This window comes from Eucalyptus grandis, chromosome 7, assembly GCF_016545825.1.
Source record: "Eucalyptus grandis isolate ANBG69807.140 chromosome 7, ASM1654582v1, whole genome shotgun sequence".
In the NCBI taxonomy this organism is placed as follows: domain Eukaryota; kingdom Viridiplantae; phylum Streptophyta; class Magnoliopsida; order Myrtales; family Myrtaceae; genus Eucalyptus; species Eucalyptus grandis.
This window is the reverse complement of record NC_052618.1, coordinates 8,594,768-8,617,034: the sequence shown is the minus strand read 5'-3', so window position 1 is coordinate 8,617,034 and position 22,267 is coordinate 8,594,768. Positions and strand designations below refer to the sequence as shown.

The 22,267-nt window shown below is 37.2% G+C and overlaps 1 protein-coding gene across 1 annotated transcript; it reads left to right on the top strand.

Annotated features, from left to right (window-relative positions):
• The first annotated feature begins 12,129 nt into the window (after nucleotides 1-12,129).
• LOC120295598 (disease resistance protein RUN1-like) lies at nucleotides 12,130-15,769 on the top strand. The gene is made up of 4 exons (XM_039316843.1): nucleotides 12,130-12,671; nucleotides 12,792-14,037; nucleotides 14,178-14,480; nucleotides 14,569-15,769. Exons 1-4 carry the CDS (start codon nucleotides 12,175-12,177, stop codon nucleotides 15,433-15,435), a joined length of 2,913 nt encoding a protein of 970 aa, XP_039172777.1. The 5' UTR covers nucleotides 12,130-12,174; the 3' UTR covers nucleotides 15,436-15,769.
• Nucleotides 15,770-22,267: the final 6,498 nt, after the last annotated feature.

The following is a 22,267-nucleotide window of genomic DNA, read 5'->3' as shown; positions in this document are numbered from 1 at the left end:
ACCATATTGAAATTAATCGCGAATTTAAACCTGATTTCAGAAATTGAAAGTTCTATCATTTCACGATTTATTTTAGGAACGTCAACTCATCCTTCGAAGATTTTTCTGCAAATCGAGATTTTTGGCAAAAATTCAAAGTAGGGCTGTTTTTTACCGGAAAAATCAAATGGCCGTTTTTTATCGCATTTTTGGGATTTAAGTTGGTTCAATTGGTGATGAAAAATGATGTTTGGGATGATGGCACCTTAATTGAATTTATGCGGACCAAATTGAGTTCAATTTAAGGATAATTAGTTCAATTTGGGGAGAATTGGCCAAAATTCGTAGGCCAAGGGTCCATCAACATTTTGGACCACTTGGGAATGCTTCTAAGGAGAATTTTGTGCAGCAAATTGGCCTTGGATGACAGCCAATTGTGGTGGGGCCTTGCCAATGGAGATAGAGATAGAATAGAAGACTTTGGAGGCTTTGAGGGACCCTCCAAGTTGCAACTGTCTTCTTCTTCTTCAGCAAGCTTGCTTTCCCCATTGTTGTCCAATTTGAGCTCCCAAAAGCCAGACAACCGAGCAGCACCTCCCCCCTAGCCGTCGCACGCCCGCCGGAGCCCCTACCACCGCCGCACACCAGCCGCGAGCCCGAGCTAGCGCCGCCCACCCGTTCGCCTACTCCGCTCGTCCCACGATCCCGCCGTTCCCCACGTGCCCGGGTCACCATAAGAGCTCGGCCCGAAGCCCCCTTGGCCGTCGTCCGGTCCGCTCGTCGCCCCTGCTCACCTATGCAGCCTCTGTCGGTCCTTCCTTGCCGTTTCCAACCCAAGCCAAGCTCGTTCTAGCTTGCTTGGCCTAGCAACCAAAGCTGAAGACCAGCAAGGGTCTTTGGGCTTTGTGGGCCATTTCGAGCCTCTTCCGAGCCTTGTTTGGTGCCACCGCAAGGTCGTTTGTCTCCCTCTCCGCGTCGCCGTCGTCGTGGACTCGACGGATTGCAAACCGGTGAGTTTACTTGCTAAAATCTACTTAGGAAGTTAATGATGCTTAAGAGGTATTTAGATTAGGCTAATTAAGAATTAGATGGTTAGTTAGAACAAATTAGTGATTTAATTATTCGATTTTGCATGTTAGGTGGTTAGAATGGCTTAATTAAGGACTAGATGATCGTATTATTTATCTAGATTGGTTCGGAAATTTTCCAGGCCCGTTTCGGCGTTTAATCAGGCATTTCCGGCCTAAATTGCTATTTTTGGTAATTAATTGTGTTTATTTAATTATTTATTATTGTTCAAAAATTATATTGGGATAGCCGGTGACCGGAATTTCATGCTAATTGCAATGGTGTGCTTGGTTTATTTAATTGAGTGCTAATTTTTGCAAATTGAGTGGTAATTGTAATTTTAGGTATTTATTCCAAAATTGTTGAATTTTGATAATTAATTAGAAAAATCCCGAGTGTCGAGTTTTGACACCGAAAATGGTTTTGAGGACCAGATCGAATCGTGTGATTTTTAAAAGTATAAATATCAATTTGTCTGGTTCGAATTGAATCATCAGCTTGTACAAGCATTATTGAATTGTCAGCTTGTGAGAGCACTGATCGTCAGCTTATGCGAGCATTATTAAATCGTTAGCTTGTGAGAGCCCTGAACTTCAACTTGTGTGAGCGTTAATCGTCAGCTTGTGTGAGCTATAATATATATCAGCTTAGGTGAGCTATAATATATTTCAGCTTGTGTGAGTAACCATCCATATAAGCTTGTGGGAGCATTAAATCGTCAGCTTGTGTGAGCAGTAATCGAACTGATTGAATTGATAGATGGTATAGATCGTATCGATTATATCGAATTGAATGGATTGAATGATTGGTTGGACTGAATTGATTGGTTGAGATTATGAATTATACTGACGTGCAGGAGGAAATTGAGGCAAGGTAAGTCTTTTGACTTGTATGTATAGCTGCCTCTACACGTATTTCCTTTCTAGTCGGAGTTTAGGGGGTGAACTTGCTAAGACATTATCTCACCTCGCCGTGGACTCAACCTTTTCAGGTCCTTAGATGGCAGTTCCTCCGAAACGTTTTGGTCGGCCCATGAGGGTTATCGAGTGGGTTTTTAACTACCCCAATCCCGGAAGTCACTAGGTTTATGAACTTGGGGTGACCACCATCTAGGTCGAAGAGGGCCCACCTTAGAAGGTACCTCATCGATTTAGAGCGTGGTTTCGCTACGGGCCCAATGGATTCAGAGTGGGTCTCCTCTGAGGTTTTGAAATTCCCGCTATGGTAGTCGATGCCACTATAGATGAGAGTGCAGCTGACCCTCCTGATGGTGCTGTGGAGGACCCGACACCCCTGGAGCCTATGGAGACCGAACGATTGGCGAATGTGTCCGGCTAGCTAGTCTAAAGATAGCTTCGTTTGAGAGCCGACCTTTTGTAGACTTTTGTCTTTAGACTAGTCTTGTATATAAACCAGGGTGTTTATAAAAGTATTTTGATTGTGAATTTGTTCCCTGCTTTTCTATCCCGTATTGATTGTTGTCAGGGGTAATAGTTCACTTCCGCATGCACATTAAAATGAATGAGTCAGCGACGCGTCCCAGGACATCGCAATTTAATCGACCACCGAGAGATGGGCACACGCTCAATGATCGGAGCGTGACATATGTCTTCATGAAAAATGATACATTGACTAATAAAGAAATGCCCTGTAGATATCTCCATAACTCTATAACCCTTTTGTAAAGGGGGATATCCCATAAAAATACACCGAAGTGCACAAGCATTCAAAAACTCTTAAGTGGTTGATCTCTAGTTTCTTTTTGAAGAGCATTTCAAACGGAGTTTGGGCCCGTTTAGTTCAGCTTTGGGGAAATGCCCTTGGGAGAATGCAAATACGCTTTGAGGTAAAGGGTTTTCCAAAATTTCAGACTGTTTGGTAAACCGTAACTGAAAAGTGCTTTAGGGAAATGCAAGACTGTTTGATAAACATATATTTGAAAAGCCCTTTGATGTGACTAAATTAAGTTTTTTAGTTTTAGTATTTTTAAAATTGCAAAAAAGAAACAATGGCTATATAACATTTACATTTTCATGTTGAGAGTAATGTAAAAATACATATTAATAAATTTATTTAAAAATTATATTAAAAGAATTTGATTATAGATCATATGCAAAGCTCAACTTTTGGCTAAAGGTTCTTTTAAGTTTGTTTTCAACTTTGAATAATTTTTTTTTAATTATTATAGTATTTAATCATCTTCGTTAATTAATGATCATTCTAGTATATTAATAAAAAGTTGGGCTATTGATTGTCAAAAGATAAAAATGATATAGCAAAAAAAAGGTGAACTTATTTGATGAATGATAAAGCGACCGATTGTGGATGCTATTTTTTTTTAGTAAGCACCGCATAAAAAAGGGAAAGACTCTCGGCGGAAATAGATTGTTCTATAAGTGATGTTTCATTGAATATTCACATATATTTTAAGATATTTTGTTGGCAATCATTGCAATTGGTAAATAGTATAAAAAATTAAGGGATATATTATGTCGGCTCCGTGTTCATTAGTTAGTTTTGTGTTAACATCGTTGATTTGGTATCATATAAACATTTGACCCAAAAAATAAAAATAAAAATAAAAAAATGTACAAAATACTTCATTTTAGTTTCAATTTAACTCTAGTGTTGAAAATTTTGCAAAAATCGATTAAGAACACTGTTTTTGAATTTTCATTTTTACGTACAAAATCAGTCAAAAAAATAAAAGGGATAAGTCTTTGAGAAGTCCTAAAACTTGTCACGAAAATGCAATTGAGTCTTAAAACTTGCAAAAAGTGCAATTAAGTCCTAAAACTTGTCAAAATGTTTTAATCGAGTCCTAAAATTGACGTCAAATTTCCTAACGAAAAAGCTGACATGGCGCGGACATGGCTTTTTTAATCATTTTCTCTCCTACATGGCGAATAGTTAAAAAAAAAAATTCCGTTAGGAAATTTGACGGCATCAAGTTTAGGACTCAATTGAAACTTCTTGACAAGTTTTAAGACTTAATTGCACTTTTGCAAGTTTTAGGATTCAATTGTATTTTCATGACAAGTTTTAGGACTTCACGCAAAGACTTATCCCAAAAGAAAATTACTTTCGTTCTAGTCACAGTTAAGCTTAGTTCCTTTTACAACATTTGATCTAGAGATTATTTCTCATTCACTCAGTTTCAAGAACGGTCATGTCGAAATGCGAATTGCCACTTTTAGCCCTAATTAAGGAGTCTGAATCGATTCTTCATGATTTGCGAACGGACACTTCCATTCCATTCATCTTCTCGAGATAAATCTGAATCTGGGGTCCATTTTGCGAGATTCACTCTAGAACTATCCAATTTGAGGAATTCAACCTATTGAGTATAGGAAAACCAATTTCATGAGCTTTAATTAAAGAAATTCAAGTTGATCCGTTTGAGACTAAGGTTTAATTTCGTAATTCAAGGTTCAATTCCAATATTAGACCTCAATTCATTTTTAGCATAAGAGTAGTGATGTCAATTTGAAGTCATTTAAATACGATAGGTTATCCTAAGCATGGGTAATTAGTCAAATAGGTGTATCGCAATATTAATTGAATTACATTTCGAAAACTTACGATTTCGATTGAAAAATTGTGAAATTGTTTAACTTGGCCTATAATGTCTAGTTTTGTGTACCCATGGTGTAGGTCCAATTTTTTTCCTGATAATCAAGCAATTAGGTCAATAGAAAATCAACGGATTGGATTTATATGGTTTAATTAACCTAATTTCTTTCGAATTGGACTGTATCCCTTAAATTGAGTAATTTTTCCTTTCAATTTGGTCCTTGAGGGACTAATTGCATAAAATTTAGCACCCCAAGGACCGGCCAGCTCGAATCGACCAAGAACCAGTTGAATTGGCTTGAATCAGTCCTTCTAGTAGCCGGTGGAAGAGGCCGATTCGGCCCTCTACTGGTCGGTTCTTGATCATTGGCAACCGCTCCTCGACTCCTCGTCGTGTGTACTTTATTCCTACGTCCCTTGATTTTTCAGATTTTGTGAAAATACCCCTGTATTTCTTGAAATTACAAAATTGCCCCTAATTAGGCCCTAATCACAATTTGTGGTTAAACTCCCTTTTTTGTGCATCAATACCATCCAATCAATTGCGGGATACATTTTGATTAGAATTAACCCCTAATGAGTTCCATTAGATCGAGTTTCGACCGTTGGATCGCACCGACGGTCATGATTTGATCTTAAATCAAGACTATATAAGGTTTTTTCTCCAAAATCTTAGGGGGCTCATTTGATCATTTTCAGATCTCCACATCAACTTTCCCGTGAAAATCTCTCTCTCTCTCTCTCTCTCTCTCTCTCTCATGCCTCACCGCAATCCTCGGCTTGCCGTACCGCCCGTCGCTCGTTAGAGCCCCCACTGGCCGATTATCACCTCCAGCGACATCCCTCAGCTTCCCTCTGCCACCGTTGAAGCAGCAACAAGACCGGTAGTGGTCCCCATCATCCCACCTTCCTCCTCCTTGTCGCGGTCTTGAAGATCGGCGGTTGGACCGGCCTTAGCCTAAGCCAATCCTCCTCAGTTGATGGTGGCTAGTGGTGGTTCAACCATGAACCAGCCGCCTCGATCTCTCATTGGGAGTATCCCCAACCTCGAGACAATCGAAGCTCAACTGGATAGTCACCAAAAGTCCTCTAACGGCACGATTTTCCTCCGACGTCTAAAACCGGTCCAAACCGAACTAGCCTTCCTCAACCGCGAGACGACGGTCCAATCAACCCTTGATATGATCCTCTAGTGATCGTTCACGTTAGATTCGACAAAATCGCAAGAGGTAATACTTGAACCATGAATGTAATGAAGCGAGATAGTCGATCAGGGCTAGGATTCAAACCTAGGATCGTATTTCATACTTAAATATAAAGATTTGGATGTTATATGTTAATATGTGATGAGTTTCTGTTAATTGATGATGAGTTTAAGCTTGATATTTTTTACTTACCCTGATCTGCAAAAATCGTATCCTTATATGTGACCTTCTGTTAAGGCTGATCTAAGGTAGTAAACCTCATTATTTGGCCCGAGTTGTTCTATACGTCTGATCTAGGTTTGAGGAGCTTTGATTTGATAAGTTATAGACCCAGAAAGGACTTTGTTTGATACCTGAATTACTTCCTCGGAAGTTGGATGATTCCACTGATTTTCCACACTATTTTGGTGTTCTGACTTTGAACGTGCTGTGAGATAGTTTCTTCAAGTCGCACGAAAATATCTTTGTCATATCATATCTTTTTTAGAATTTTTGGAGTTGATTTGATTAGGCAAAATCTTGAAAAATCGTTCTTAGATCTGTCTATCCTGTTTTGAGTCCAACTTATGTTTGCTTTGAAATGAGGTCTTAAATGTGTTCATTTGGATTTTCATCCCTCATAAAAGTTGTAGTATGCATTACAAGCTTTCTAACTAGGTATAATTCTCATCAAATGATCGTCGTTTACTAGGTCAATTTCAAGTGCGAAGACACGTTAATGCTGCTGCACTTTGTGATTTTAATTACTTTGTTTTGTTTTGCCATTTTTGTGGATGTTCATGTGAATTAAATTAGACTTAGGTGTCTTCATGAAAAATATTCACAACATTACATGTAAGATTTTTCATAGGATTTTAGCATGTCATTAAACCATAAAAAAATGACTCATGTTCTGTGATATACTTGCTGTCGTGAAAACGTCTTCATCTGGGCTCCTTAAGAGCCAAATTAGGTCTTGAGGTCGTCTAAACATATCAAGAACTTATGGCAAACTTCACATTGATGTATGGCATGCCTCATTTAAAAGCCATTTACTATGTAAACCCATGCATTAAGTTGGTATATCGTAACTGAAATTGTTATGTATTTTGCCCTTAATGATAAGTCACTTTTCGATGTTAATGAATCCATGTGACTTTTTTGCACTTCGATTTAAGGTTAACTATATTAATCAAAATCGCCACATTCAACCTTATGTCATATGTGAATCTCACATTTTTTGTGCATTGTTTAGGTGATCTTGTAATTCAATAGTCATACATTATTTTCTGATTTGCTTATGGCTAATTTGCACGCTTTTGCGATTGTCACTATTCGACTATAAATTCGATTCTAATCGAACTCGACACCTCTTAGAAAGTCTTAAGGTTCGTCTTAATCTTTCCAATAACGCCAATTTTGTCCAATTTGCATGTCATTTGGCCCATTTTTTTATTTTTGTCAAGTTTGCCTAGAAATCTATTTTCAATAAAATTCGGAACCCATGTTCTGCCCTTGTTGAGTCAGACCTCTTGTAATTTTTGTACAATTTTCTCATTAAGTATTCTGATATAGGGTCATTAACAAAGTTTGTTTGTCTTTCTCTTGTCCATCTAGTGATAAAATTTCATATTTATTAGACTTTGTTTACTAGGACAAATCATTGTTCATCTGACATGATACCTTGCTGTTCGATTACATTTCTGATGTGATGCTGTGTGTTCTTGAATTTTTATAAATTCTTACATAGCTCACCTTAGAAAACTCTCTTCATAAAAATTGTTCCTCATGATGTTCTTGATTTTCCGTAATTTTTTTGGAACCAATTATCCATGGGTTCATTTTTAATGGCGTCGATCTTGTTTACCCTGTTTAATGATTGTTATTGTGGTTTTCTGCTATGATTTCATTCTAGAATTTTTTAGGGCAATTTGCATGCTGAACTGAGATCATTTGTCTTCACGAGGTTTGATTCTCACCTTTTGAACTTTGTGCACAAAAATCTTCGAAAAATGAAAAGCACTTTACCATGCTTTTCAGACCTCTTTAATGTTGTGAAACCATCCGAAATTTCATATTTTTGTTGGTTTGAACTTGATTTTCGTTCAAGTGATGCTCTTATACAAAACTTTCATATTGTGTTTTGCATTCTAAATTTTTAAATCATGTTTTGGCCTAGCATTGATGTTGTCCAAGGTTTGGACTATATTTAGGGCATCTACGAAGCTCGATCAAAGTGCACAAGATGTACCCAAGTTAGCCTTGATAATTAAATGTGTTCCATAGTCATGATACAACTTTGCTATGCCATTAACAAACTTTCCTTACAACTTTTCCTTACAATCCACTGTTTAATTGTTCTTTAAATGATTTTTGGGCATCACTTGAACCCATTAGCTTTTAATGTCTTTGCTTTCATCGAACGCCTTTGATTGTATTTGGCGCTTGTCGACTGAATAAATGATCCAGTGTTGGCTCATTAAAATTACTTGATTGATTGAGAACCAAGGCCCAAGGGCCTACTGACATGTTCACTTTCCGCCATGCATGTGATTTTTAGATGTATTAATAGGTGCAATACATGAATGTATGGGTACCTTTGGGATATACTTAGAACCTGTTTTAGGGGTTTCTTAACATTGGTTGCTATGCAAGAACACAAATGGTGGCCAATAGCTATGAGCCTTAAAGAATGAATTGGGGTAGGTGCCCTCGAAGGATCATGGCATGAATCACAAAGGTCGATCCTGAGGCCAATTTTGATTAACTTTGCATGATGATTCAATTCTCTTATGGTTTTTGTTTGTTTTGTAATCGTGATTGTTTTTGGTAATGTTGATTGTTTCTTTCACCTTGTATGTACCTAATCTTAGCGATAGATTAGGATTACAATAAGTCCATGGAGACGGAGGCCCCCCAAGACATGAAGACGACAAATGGTTGATGTCCAACCCAACCCTATTTTTGTATCATTTGTTCCTCGATATATGTTTCGAATTGTCTCGTGTTGTATAAACACCCAATGAGTTGCATTTTTTTTCTTTCGACTTATTTTCGTTAGGATTACATGTTAGATTTATCGTTTTCCTTAAAATATTTTCTTGAGTGTTTACTTACCGCACTATTTTTAAATTTCAATTGATTGTTTTTCTTTCTTTTGATAAAAATAGAATTGCATGAAATTAACCATCCACACATGATCGCTTGGTTAGTTTTGTTGACACGAAAAAAGTAATAAGACATGCATGAACACCTTAGGAAACATGACAAATCGTTAGGTACCCAAAGGGCCCTAATAGAAATATTAGCATAATCCAAATCCACGAACTCTAGAATCTCTAGTTGCATAGAAATCAATGGACCACTCTCAACCCTCAATTGGTTTTTCTAGCTGACCCTAAAAAATGAGGCTAGTGGCAGCTCTTGATTCTTATCTAAGTTGTATTAAACAACTCATGGATAGCAAACAAATTTATCGTGAGGGGCATGGGTCTCGACAAGACTAACCGTAATTTAGCATACCCAATGTGGAAATCTCCTAAAGGATGAAGTGATGCCATCCTTATGGACGAGTACTATTGGGAGGCCTACTATGACAACGATACCCCTAAATTCGATATTCACATCCAATCTCCCTTTTCAAGGTGTTTCATTCATATGGATATGAATCGTGACACCTTTGGCTGTCACACGAAGTACGAGCTTAGGAGAGCTCATGACCGTGACCAAACGAACTCACATAATCAATCCCAAAAGATGAAGTGATGACAATTTTTGGGATGCGTACCATGAGGGAGCTCCCATGGTCAAATACTCATAAACCCGACATTTTCCCCTCCCCATCGAGGGAGGGCTGATGGGGTTGAGTCATGACAATAGCTACATTAATTGGCCCTCCCCAACCTTCACTTATAAATGAAAAAGCTTCGGATAAGAACATCAAGATTACCTTAACATTCATAAGGTGCTCACTTAAGTGCAATAATTTTTTTTCAGCTCACTTATTAAGTGCCACATCAAAGTAAAATCGATCATTTAAGTGTCATTCTTGGCAAATCGTCCTATATGAATTTTTTTTATTAATTTTCTATTTTGACGTGGATTTTTTTATTTTTTATTAATTGTCCATGTCAACACCAATAATGCCATGTAAGACAACCGGAGTCCACATTAGATTTTCTAGCGAGGCAAATCACCAATGGCACTCAAATGATCAATTTTTTAATTTTGTGGACTAAAGTGAGTGAAAAAAAGTTATGGTACTTAAGTGAGTGTTGTACGAAAGTTATGGTACTTGAGTTGTTCTTATCCCTATTATAGTATAAGCATTATAAGTAAGTTCATCTATTATATGGAATACCACATTCGCCAAAAGTAAAGTGAATCTATTTGTCTATATATATTATTTGTTCATAATAAACTTTGGGGCAAAAACTACCAAAAACTTTAAAGTGTATCCATTGTGATATACTTACTCTAATTTTTTTTTGGTGATATAAAAAATTACAAACTTATACTTGTGTGATACATTTACCCTCCTTCAAAATTTCATCAATAAGAACCGTTAAAAATTTGCCTACATAAACATTAGTAAGCAAACAAGTATTAACATGACACCCACATGGCTTAAGTAAAATAAAAACGACGTTGTTGTGATTGAAAATTATTTGATGAAACTTTATCGAAAAGCAAATGTGTCACATAGATTCAAGTTTTGGATTTTTTTTTTTGTCATAAGAAAAATTAAGGGTAAATGTGTCATCATAAATATAGTTTGGGGATTTTAACATCACAAAAATGTTTAAGATAAATGTGTTACTTTGTAGACATGATTTGGGATTTTTCTATGACTTTTTCCCTTTGTTTGTTGTAAATAAATCCCAATAATAAAGAACCGTGAGCAATAAACCTTATTTATTCCTTGTAAACCTTATTTGTTCTCTGTAAACATTTTCATCCAATGAATATTACTTAAACAACCCTTTTATAAAATTATTAATATTAGATATTTTTTATTAAAATAAAGCGAAATCGAGAAAGGGACAAGTGGCTAGCAGTGGTCGAGCCGCGCCCACCGCCACAAACCGCCGCTAGGATGATGGCGCGGCCCTCTCCAAAGGCGAGCAAGTTTTTCTAATTTTTCAATGTCCAAAAACTATTTTTTCATTTCTTTTTAAAAAAATCCTTTTCAATTTTATTTCTCTTCTTTATGGCTTTTCTTGGTATGTTTATTTATCGTTATTTGGTTTTGGTTGATTAATTTCACCAATATTACACTCGTGAAAAGGAAATATTACTAGAAATAATATGTTTTATTATGAATGAGTGTATTTATGACGACTAAATATTTCACCACAGATGAGATAACATTTATATTTAATATAGTTTATTAAATAGGCTTAATATCCTAGAAAACCTCTAACTTTAGCTTTTGTCCCAATTTTACCTTTCATCTCATAAAAAACTCAAGCTTTAGGTCCAATCTCAATTCTATCCTAAATTTTTTTATTCCATATAAAACCCTCAATTTTAGGTCATTTCCCAATTCTACCCTAATTTTTTTTTTTTTTTATGAAAAACCTAAGACTTTAGGTCTTATCCCAATTTTACCGTCAAGTTTCAATTTTACCCTAAAATTTTTAAACTTTTACTTAAGTCACAAATTTGTCCTCATTAACTCTCTGTTCAAATTTTTGATGACAACCAAAAGATGGAAAGCACCCAAGCACGAGTTGTTCAAGCATCCCCAATGCAAGCTGTCTAATCACAAAAGATAAAACATTTCTAAACACGAAAGATTGAAATTGAGCGCAAAATCACGAATGACTATTTTAATGGAGGGTTAACAAAGGTAGAATTCCAATAAAAGTCAATGATCTTTTATAGTACTGGAAAAATTGAGTGAAATTGACATTGAAGTTTTTTATGAAACAAAAAAAGTTTAGGGTAGAATTGATCTTGAATCTAAAGTTGAGGATTTTTTTTATGAGACAAAAAGATGTTAGGGTAAAATTGAGATTTGACCTAAAGTTGAGTGTCTTTTATGGGCCAAAAAAATTATGATAATATTAAGATTAGACCTAAAGTTGGAGGTTTTATATGAGATAAACAATAAAATTGGGACAAAAGTTAAAGTTGGAGTTTTTACGAAGATATTAGGCCTTATTAAATATAAGTGACTTTAACTAAGAACAGTGGGCAACCTGATCAACCAGAGAAAAAAGAAAAAAAAAAAAAGGACGGCCAAAATGTCGGCAAGACTTTTTCGGGGTGCTCCAAGTCAAGATTCCATTGCTTTGCCCTCAAAGCATCTTAGATCGGAGCGGATCTTTGAGCTTCTTCTCTTCCTCGAGCGTCTTGAGCTTTAATCATGGATGTCTGCAATAATCAGTCGTCGCTTCCATCTACTAGATGGCCCAACGTTAACCTCAACGAAGTCTTTCTCAGTTTCAGAGGAACAGATCTTCGGAGGAACTTCATTCAATGTCTCTACGAAGGCCTCGCTGCTTCAGGGATCTATGCATTTATTGATCATCAAGGGATTGAGATCGGGGAAGAGATCATGCCCAAGATTTTCGAAGCTATCAGGCACTCGAAGATATGCATTCCCATCTTCTCCAAAGATTTCGCTTCCAGTAAGAGTTGTCTGAAGGAGGTGGAGAAAATGGTGGAGTGTCAAAGGACAATCATGCCCATTTTCTATGACGTCAGCCCTGAAGTCGTCGGCAAACAGCAGGAGAGTTATCAGCAATCCTTCTGCAACCATGCGGCCCAAGGGGTGTCGCCAGCGACCGTAAACAACTGGAAGGATGCTCTGAGGAGTGTTTCGAGAAAACTAGGATGGGAATTGGAAAAATTCCAACACGGGTAAATCGAAATCAAGATTTTCATGCTTCTTTCTACTTCTCCCACAGTATAAAAAAGTGCATTATATGATCAGTTGTTCCTTTTCAGATCTTCTTCTTTCCTTCTATTTCCGTTTGGCAGGGATCATGAACTTATAAAGGAGGTTGTTTCAAAGGTCGGCCAGCTGTTGGGGAAGGGTAAGTTAGATGTGACAAAACATTTAGTGGGGATGGATGGCCGCGTGCAAGAGATAATGAAAAAACTGGGTGTTCTTTATGCAAATGGAGAAGTGGTTGAAGGGCAAACGCTGACAGGAAAATGTGTGGTTGAGATATCGGGCCTTTCAGGGATTGGCAAGTCAACTCTTGCCAAGATTGTCTACAACAAAATCCAGCATCTCTTTGAAGGTTGGAGCTTCCTCAATGATATCCACGAAAAGGTCGAGGCGAAGAGACTCCTATCTCTCCAAGAAGATTTAATTAATGACCTCCAAAAGAAAAGATGTACACTCAGATCTTCTGCTGAAGGTACCGCATTTATCAAGTACAAATTTAGAAATCTAAGGGTTCTCATTATTCTTGATGATGTTTGTGATTTTGGACAAATTGATTCATTAGCTGGAGATCCGAGTTGGTTTGGTCCTGGAAGCAGGATCATCGTGATCTCTATGAGAAGCAATCTTGTTGACAAGTATAGTCAGGTGCTTGTTGAAAACTACGAGTTTCAACAAAATGCTCATCCAAGTGTGCTTGGTCCTGGAAGCCAAAGATTTGACATCTCGAGAAGAAGCAGTGTCATTAACATTTGTGATGACATCCTCGTTGCAAAATACGAGCTAAAGCAAATGAATGATGACGATGCTTTTCAGCTTTTCTGTATGTATGCTCTCGGAGGAAAACCTCTTCAAGAGGAATTCTCCTCTTTGGCACGGGCCATTAGTTCGGCTGCTGGAGGGCTTCCTTTTGTTATTCAGGTTGTGGCTTCATCTTTATATGGAAAGCCCCTAAAGTTTTGGGAGGAGGCATTGGATAGATTGAAGCGAGAGCCTTTCAATAGGGAAGTCAAACGAATTCTGAAGTGGAGATATGAAGTTTTAGAGGACAATGCCCAACAGATATTTCTTGATACAGCATGTTTTTTTATGGGAAAGGACAAGACAATACCATGTTACATGTGGGAAGCTTGTAAATATGATCCTTGCAGAGGAGTTGACGAGCTTCATAACATGTCTTTGGTAGAAGTCAAAGAAAATAATGAATTGTGGATTCATAATCAACTAAAAGTCCTTGGGAGGGAGATTGTCAAGGAGGAAAGTCCAAGGAAACCTTTCAAGCGTAGCAGGCTATGGAATCAGGAGGATATTGAACAAGTGTTGAATAAAAAGAAGGTATATTTTGAAGTCAAGAAAGTCGCTTTTTTAGTTGGAATTAGAGTACTTCTTTTGATTACGTAATTCTGTTTCCACCGATGATTGTGAATGCACTTCTATTTCACTTTCTCTTTTTACCGTTTTTCCATAATTGGCAGGTCAATGCAGTAGAAGCCCTTAGTGCCACATTTGACAACTCCCGTTCATTTCCAGAACGTAGTTTTTTTCGTAATTTCTCGAATCTTAGGTATCTTAGAATGAACCACGCTATCATTAAAGGAAATAAGCAGAGTGCAAAGAACTCCAGAGAGGATTTTGTCCTTCCACGATTAAAATGGCTTGAATGGCAACGGTGCCACAAGATCTCAAGTCTACTTGCTTTAGATCTGTCAGACTTGGTCGTTCTTGATCTGTCTTGGAGTACTTCCAGGGCTTGGCGGAGCTGGAGACAAATTATGAAGGTATGCTGTCAAACATGTGCAATTTTTTTGCTTTATGTCTGACAATACCTTGTAGTAAACAAGGCTTTTATATTCTCTTGTTTTGCAGAGGGCCAAAAACCTGAAAGTTTTGATCCTAAAAGATTGTTATTGGCTAGCTGAATCTCCAGTTTCCCATGCCCCTGTAAACTTAGAGAGGCTAAACCTGGAACATTGTTCTATATTACCGGATGTCGGCAGATTGATTAGCAAGCTAAGGAACTTAGTTTCTTTGAATATCAAGTTCTGCAGCTTAGTGAAAGACTTGCCAGAAGATATAGGTTCCTTGGAAGCTTTGAAAGAGCTTTACATCGATGGAACTTCCATTAAAGCTATTGATTTCCCTGAAGGTTCATATGGGAAGCTTGAAATTCTGAGTGCTTGCAACTGTAAATACTTGTCTCTATCCAATTCAATTGGTAACTTGAAATCTCTTTCATACCTAGCATTGGACGACACTGAACTGAGTGAGCTCCCTTGTACTATTGGATTGCTGGAAAGTCTACAGACGCTATCCCTGAGAAATTGCAGGAGCTTGTGGAAATTGCCAGATTCCATTGGAAGCCTCAAGGAGCTGCAATTCTTGGATCTTTCAGATGCAGTAGTCGATGAACTACCTGTATCTGTCAAGGATTTGAGAAACTTGAAAGAACTAAAGATGCCTCGCACTTTTATAAGAGAATTTCCTGAAGGCATTAAGAATCTAGAGAGGTTAGAAGAGATAGATTTCTCTGGCTGCAAAAGTTTGACAGGGGAATGCAATATTATGGGATTAGCCTCTTTGAGGGTCTTACTTCTAGTGCGCACTGATATTTCTCAGCTGATTGTGACTGTTTGTGGATACTCTAATCTCCAAAACCTAAGATTAGAGAAAAATGTTCTCATCTTGAAAATTGAAACTACTAAAGGGGCATGCCAGCGGTCCAACGGATATTAGACTGCAACCCAGTTCTAGAGGCTCAAGGACATCACATCAGCCTGCTGACAGTGAGTCAAACATCAAAGCAAGGTGGCGGTCAGACAGAAGCAAGAAAGTTATGGTGGATGAGGATTGGCTGCAAAGTAAGTTAGCGCTCCTATCCCGTTAACTCATTTGTAACTGATCATGCACGTCAATTATCTTCCTGCAGTAAGGGCTATTAGGGGAATAACCAAATTCAAATTTTCGATTCTATTCTGAATTTTCAATTTACATTTTTCTTTCTTTGTTTTGGCCATCACACTGATATTTTTTATTGTCTCATGTGAACGTCAATTTACTGCAATTTTGCGGGAAAGTGTTAGTTTCTGTTTGACTCGGTGAAAGATTTTCCAGTTTGTTTGATTGCTCCCGAAGACAACTTCAAGGTTGTCAGAATGAGTTCTACTTCCTTTTTAACAATTGGGCCAATTTGAAAAGCAAAATGTAGAGTTAGGCCCAACAGACTTGAGCCCATCTCTTAATTAAAGGAGTTCTAAACTTTATGTGCAGAATGCAAATGTCTTCTGATGCTTCGGCTCTAGCTTGTACTGTTCCTTAATATAATATAAGTTCTCTTTCGACCAAAAAAAAAAAAGTCATTTACATGAACAGTACCTAAAATGGCCTCCGTGTCGCTCAAAAGTGTTACGTGATATCTTTAAATTGTACTTTTCTACATAATTTGAGTACTGAATTGCATTTTTCAATAAAGGTTGAGTAGTTAAGGCTCTGTTTGGCAATTTGCCAAACAATAACAATTTCTATTTTTTGTTCCCGAGAGTAGATTTAGAACAAAAATTCGTTTGGTAAAATTTTTGTTCTCGAAAACAAATTTCTAATTTTTTTGGTTCCGGAAGTAGATTTGGAATAGAATTGAGAAGTAAAAATAAGTTAATTCTTTGTTCCTGTGAATAATTATAGAATCAAGCAAACTATCTTCTCTATTTTCTTTTCTTTTTTCTTGTTCTTCTTCCCTCTTTGTTCTTCTTCAACTATTGTTGCGGACGGCGGCCGTTGTCATCCGTCATCCATCCGTCCGCGCCCGCCGCCATCAATCGATTGGCTGACCTTGAAGGAGAAGAAAAGAAAGAAAAGAAAAAGAAGAAAAAAAAAAAAATTAATAAAATTATTTAAACTTTATTTTTAATATGATTTGGATTAGAAATTTTCATGATGGTATCAAACGCAATTTTATTTCAAAAATTAAAATTTTGGATAGTTACCAAACGATTTAAAATACTTACAAATTGTTTTCGAACGAATAAAAAATAATAATTTCGATCGAAATTATTTCAGGAACAAAAGAGTTACCAAACGTACCCTAATTGAACTAATCAAAAGTTTTAAGATTTGATTGCATTTCCGATAGAGATTTAGGATTTGATTGAATCAATAGAAAATTTAAGGGTTCAATTGTGTTCTTACTATTACCTTAGCTCATCTGTATAGAGAGAGAGATAGTCCGCAATATGAAAATAAAAAAGAGGGGGGAACCACGAGAGGAAAACGACCTTTTGCTTCAGCAAGCCACGGACACCTCAACATACTGAATTGACTTTGTTTTCAACTACTAGTTTAAAATTTTTTAGCATTGAATCCTTTAATAAGAGAGAATTAATCAGTAAAGCCATACACGATGTATTGAGTTATGAGTTGCTGCATTGGTTTTAGAAGTTGTTGAGTTGTGAATCATGTCCTGAAGAAACTTTAGGGCGTCATGAAAGTTATGGTTTGGCCGAGATGAAATTTTGAAATTCGTTGCTCGTTTTTTGAGCTAGATTCAAACTATTGTGTTTAGAACTGATTTCGCCCGTATCCAGCCGTCTTTTGGTCAAAGGTGAGGTGAGTTTTCCTTTTAGCTTTTCAGTGCCTCCGAAACCATTTGAAATAGGCATTGATAAATTTTAAACGAACCGTTTTCAATTCGGTGAGCAAGCTGCCGCAATATACCGACCAACAGCGATTGTTCTGTTTTGGGAGAGTCTTTCGTTGGGTCGTCTGTTTTGTTACCGAATAAGCTTAATTTAGTCAACTCTTAATCAAGGTACTTATTTTCTTGATTTCGATATTCATTTCTCACTTAATTGATATGATTTCGGGTTTTTCCGCTCAAAGTAACATTCATTGTTTGGGGGAGAGTTGACAGGTAAGTTTTTTTTTTAATTATTTTTTAATTATTTATTTTTTACGAAACAAACGGATGTCAAATTAAATTAAATGGGGTGAGATTAGAACAAGGATGATGTGACGTAACCCACATTATTTTCGTCTGTGTGGAGAGTTGACGGGTAAGTTCTTTTTTTTTTCATTTAAAATTTTTTGTTTTCTTTTTTGGTATTAGAGTTAAGAGGTGATTTTAAGAGTAGCTTTGTCTTAAATTAATCCTTGACCAACTGTACAGAATAGTCTTTGTATTGTTCTTTTTCTAAGTCAATTTCAATACTATAATTAAAAGTTGTGAATTCGACCATTCAACAAAAATCTTCAAAGGTTTATGTCTGTAAATGTTTTTTTTTTTTTTATGACCGGGAACTCCCGTACGGCCGGCAAGGCGGGGGTAAACCCAAGGTGGCGGGCCGTTATCATTGGACCCAGCCGCAAGTGAGTCGCGCAATGAGGGCGCAGGATTTCGAACCCCTCCCCCAGTGAGGAAGAAAACTCTAACCATCGCGGCCACCGCGAACAGTGGTTTATGTCTGTAAATGTTGTTGCACTTAAAATACTAAAAAGTGGCAATTCGCTTTTTCAAATAAACTTGAAGGTGATTATTACTTGTTTTCTCTCAATAATCAATTTAACTTAACTAAATATGAAAACTATATATGTAAAAATCCAATTATAGACTGATATGCGTTAGGTCATTCAAAAGTATTTCTTGTAAGAAAGTTCGAGTTTGCACGCGAAATATAAAAGAAACTAATAGTAGTATTATGGTCGATTTAACTAACAAGAGTTTAGTGTATTTTATTTTCAAAATTTTAAATGTAATTACTTACGTGCCCACACACTCTTTATGTGACTCTTAAGTAAATTATGTTTAAAGTGAAATATTTTTGTTAAATTAAGCAAAATTCTTCTGATTAGCAGTCGATTCATGTGATTTAATACATTATGCTTAAAAGACAATTGGATATCAAATGTTTTAGTTAACTAATATTTTAAAAAACATTTGCATTGCATGGACATGGAGATCTTGATTCTAAGTCCATTATATTGCGACCTTTCCTTATTTTACTAGAAGAAGATTAAGAAAGTTAGTTAATTAGAATGAATTTGGCAATGAAAACATAAAGATAATTTTTTCTATGAAATGCTTCGTAAACAATAGTATGTCCTTGTATTCTTTTTCGAGTTATAGTTCTTGGAAGAGTACCATAATACTAGCTTTCATTTGATTCAGAACTTGGAGGTTAGTGTCTATGTTCAAAGTTAAGAACAGGTGTCAAACTAATTTCAGAGCAGAGCAAATAGCCATTCTTTCGAAATGATAGCGCAACTAATCCTTATACTCTCAATACGAATTCCTCCCTTGTTTTCAATAGATTAAGAATAATCAATTGAACCATCTTCGAAAACCAATTTTTTGATGGTCACAACCTCAATTTGACCGTTAGATGGGTTTCGTAACTAGGGATCTCTGCACTGTCATTTGATTCAAATAGTTCTAAGGTGAATGCTGCTGAAGATTTGTTTGACACATGAATGCGGCTCATTGAGGAACCGCTAGTAATCGAGAGAGAAGGTCATTTGAGCTTCAGAGTGGAGCTAATGGCAGGATGCTCCAGGTCTAATCTTGGTATCCTTGGCTCCTCATCAACCTAATCTTTCCTCTAAATACATATGTTGGTACAGATAGCTCGCTAGTCTTCATACTCAGTCTCTTCATCGTCGTCCTCGTTGTTTTCTGCATATCTCCATCCCTCCACATTCTCTTAGTCCTCTTCCGTTTCTTCACTATCCTATTCCTCGTATGTCTTCTTTAACTGGCCGCGGTTTCTTCACCACATTCGAAGTGACGGGAGTAGGGCTGGCGGCACCTTTCCTCTTGGCGGACTTTGCTGGAGGCGTCTTCAAGTTCGGTGTCTGTCTACTTTCTTTCTGGCGAACGATTCAGTCAATGAAACTCCCTTTCACCTGTAAAACTGAACACGAGAATAATGAGGTCGTCAAATCCTCTTTGTTGATTTAGGGATAGGTTAGTAAATGATAAAAAAAAAAGAAAAAAATTGAAGACCCAAGCATTGGAAACAATCATTACCGACAATGTAAATTCCACTAAAAGATATAACTGAAAATGAAGATGAAGAACAACGTACGTTCTTTGGTCAAAGCTTTACAAAAAGTACATTTGAGGTATTTATAATCCACAGTTACATGTAAACAGTTACGTGCATCATATGTGATTCTTACTATATACCTATACTTATATAGAAGTAGTCTCCCAAATTATTTGCTCTACTTTTTTTAGTTACATCCTACACCAACGTCTCATTTCTGTCTTCAACTGAGTTGGGGGAAAAGTACTAAAAAAGTCATAAACTTATTACATTGGTACTAATTCAGTCCTAAACTTTTAATTGGACCAATTGGTTCTAAACATTTTTACATTGGTACAAATTCAGTACATCCGGCCAATTTTGACCCTGCCGACGCCGACGTGGCAATTTTTAATGTTTTATTATTATTATTTTTTGAATTTTTATTAATTTTTCCTTTTTTTTTTTTTGTTTTTCTTTTCTTTTTCCTTTTCTTCCTTCTTCCTCCTTGGACTATTCCAAGAAGTGGCCAGCAAGGGCCTCGAAGCCCTTGCTGCCGCCGCCGACGAGGGTTGCGACCCTCGCCCGCCTCTCCGGGGCCATCGGCGAGGTGGCTTCACCCGGATCCGGGTGAGGCCGGCCGCCGCCCGGCCTTGCTGCGAGCAAAGGCGGCCCGGCCCGCGGCCGGCGAGGCCAATGAGGCCCTCGCTAGGCCTTTGTGGGCGAAGGTGGCCATCGCTCGCGGCAAGGCCGGGGCAAGGTTGAGCGAGGGCCGCGAAGCCCTCGCCAACGGCAAGCAAGGGCTTCGAGGCCCTCACCTAGTGGCCACGGACCTCACCAAAGGCTCGCCGGCCACCGGAACTATCCAAGGAGGAAGAAGGAAGAAAAAAAAAAGGAAAAAGAAAAGAAAAAGGAAAAAATTAATAAATAATTCAAAAAAATAATAAAACATTAAAAAAATTTGCCACATCAGCGTCCGGTCATCAGCCGATGTCCACGTCGGCAAGACCGATGGCCAAAATTGGCCGGATGGACTGAATTGGTACCGATGTAAAAAGGTTTAAAATTAAATTGGTCCAATTGAAAAGTTTATAACTGAATTGGTACCAATGCAATAAGTTTAGAACTTTTTTGGTACTTTTCCCGTTGACATAATTCACTCATTGATACTTCTTATGCTCCAACACTTAGCCACAGCTTGGGGTTTGTTTAGCCACAGCTTGGGGTTTGTTGATGACCTTGTCAACCAAATGTTCTCACCGACCGACTAACTCTAGAGTTGATCATGTTTGGTGTTAACAATCTCCAAAGTCAGCTTCAGGGCTGTCATTGTTACAATGAGTTGTGGTTCCTTTTTCGATCCTCTGTAGTATGTTCATTAAACAAACTAATTGATCTATAATGCCCTATAGATTTTTAGGAATAAGAACCGCAAACGTCTATGCCTAATCTGATGGAATTTGTGCTGCCTGAAAAGTCAGACGTGTCACGTTAGCTATGTCATCTTTAATCATGTCCTGGAATGTCTTGTAAAATGCTACTCGAAAAGCATCCGATCGGGTTATTTAATAGACCAATTTGCTCATGATTGCTTATAGAATAAGCCAAAGACTATATTAAAAGCAAACCACCAAGGATTGACTATACTTGACAATTTCATAATACTTGTGAGTTGTGCGACATGGGAATTTAATAAAAAGGAATGACCATTATCGAAAGAAAAACATTTAAAATGATCAATAAAAGTCTACGCCAGAGAATGCGTCGATTGTTTTATAAATCAATTAAAAAAAGTTACCATCAGTCATCAAAAAAAGAAAAATTATTCAAAAATTACCACTACCAGAGGAAAATATTTTAAAATGACCAAATGAAGTTTGCGCCAAAAATTGCGTAAATTATTATTTTTTTTCAATTATTGCACTTTCTTTTGTCAGACAACCGTTGGACTTTTGAAAGCCACCATGTGGCAGCATTATCGGGCGCAAGGTAACCTTCCGAGACTCCCAGAGTAGTTTTTGTTTTTTTGGTCGGAATCCCGGAGTAGTTAAAGACGAGTCAAGAACACGGAATTTCCACGGTCCACATTCTCCTCTCGGACGTTCTGAATCACGTTACTTGGGCTGGGCTGGGTTAGGCTGGGCTCGGCTGGGTCATCTGGCAAATCAAAATGATAAATTGAGCCGAAGTCCTAAAACTTTTTTTCCGACGACTTACATTTTAGCGGGCTCCGCTTCAACTCTCAGGTAGATTATATTTTTGAAAGTGATATGATTTAGCTTAAATTGAGTAAAATACATTATCTTGTGATATCGATGTATTTACATTTTCTAGTTAACGGAAATTTTGAAAAAACACAATCAATAATCATAATGTCTTATCATATAATTACAGAATTAATATTGCAATGCGTTCCATAGACACAGTGATCTTGATTCTATGTCCGTTATAATGCGACTTTTCCTTGTTTTTCTAGAAGAAGATTAAGAAATTTAATCAGCATGTATTAGGCACTGAATACATATAAATAATTTTCTCTATGAAATGCTTCT

What these genes read in the sequence shown, in the direction of transcription:
- LOC120295598 (XM_039316843.1), top strand. Translation starts at nt 12,175, where the DNA reads ATGGATGTCTGCAATAATCAGTCGTCGCTTCCATCTACTAGATGGCCC. An exon ending in TTGGAAAAATTCCAACACGG is followed by an intron (nt 12,672 to 12,791) that starts GTAAATCGAAAT and finishes TCCGTTTGGCAG; the next exon opens with GGATCATGAACTTATAAAGG. An exon ending in GCTGGAGACAAATTATGAAG is followed by an intron (nt 14,481 to 14,568) that starts GTATGCTGTCAA and finishes CTTGTTTTGCAG; the next exon opens with AGGGCCAAAAACCTGAAAGT.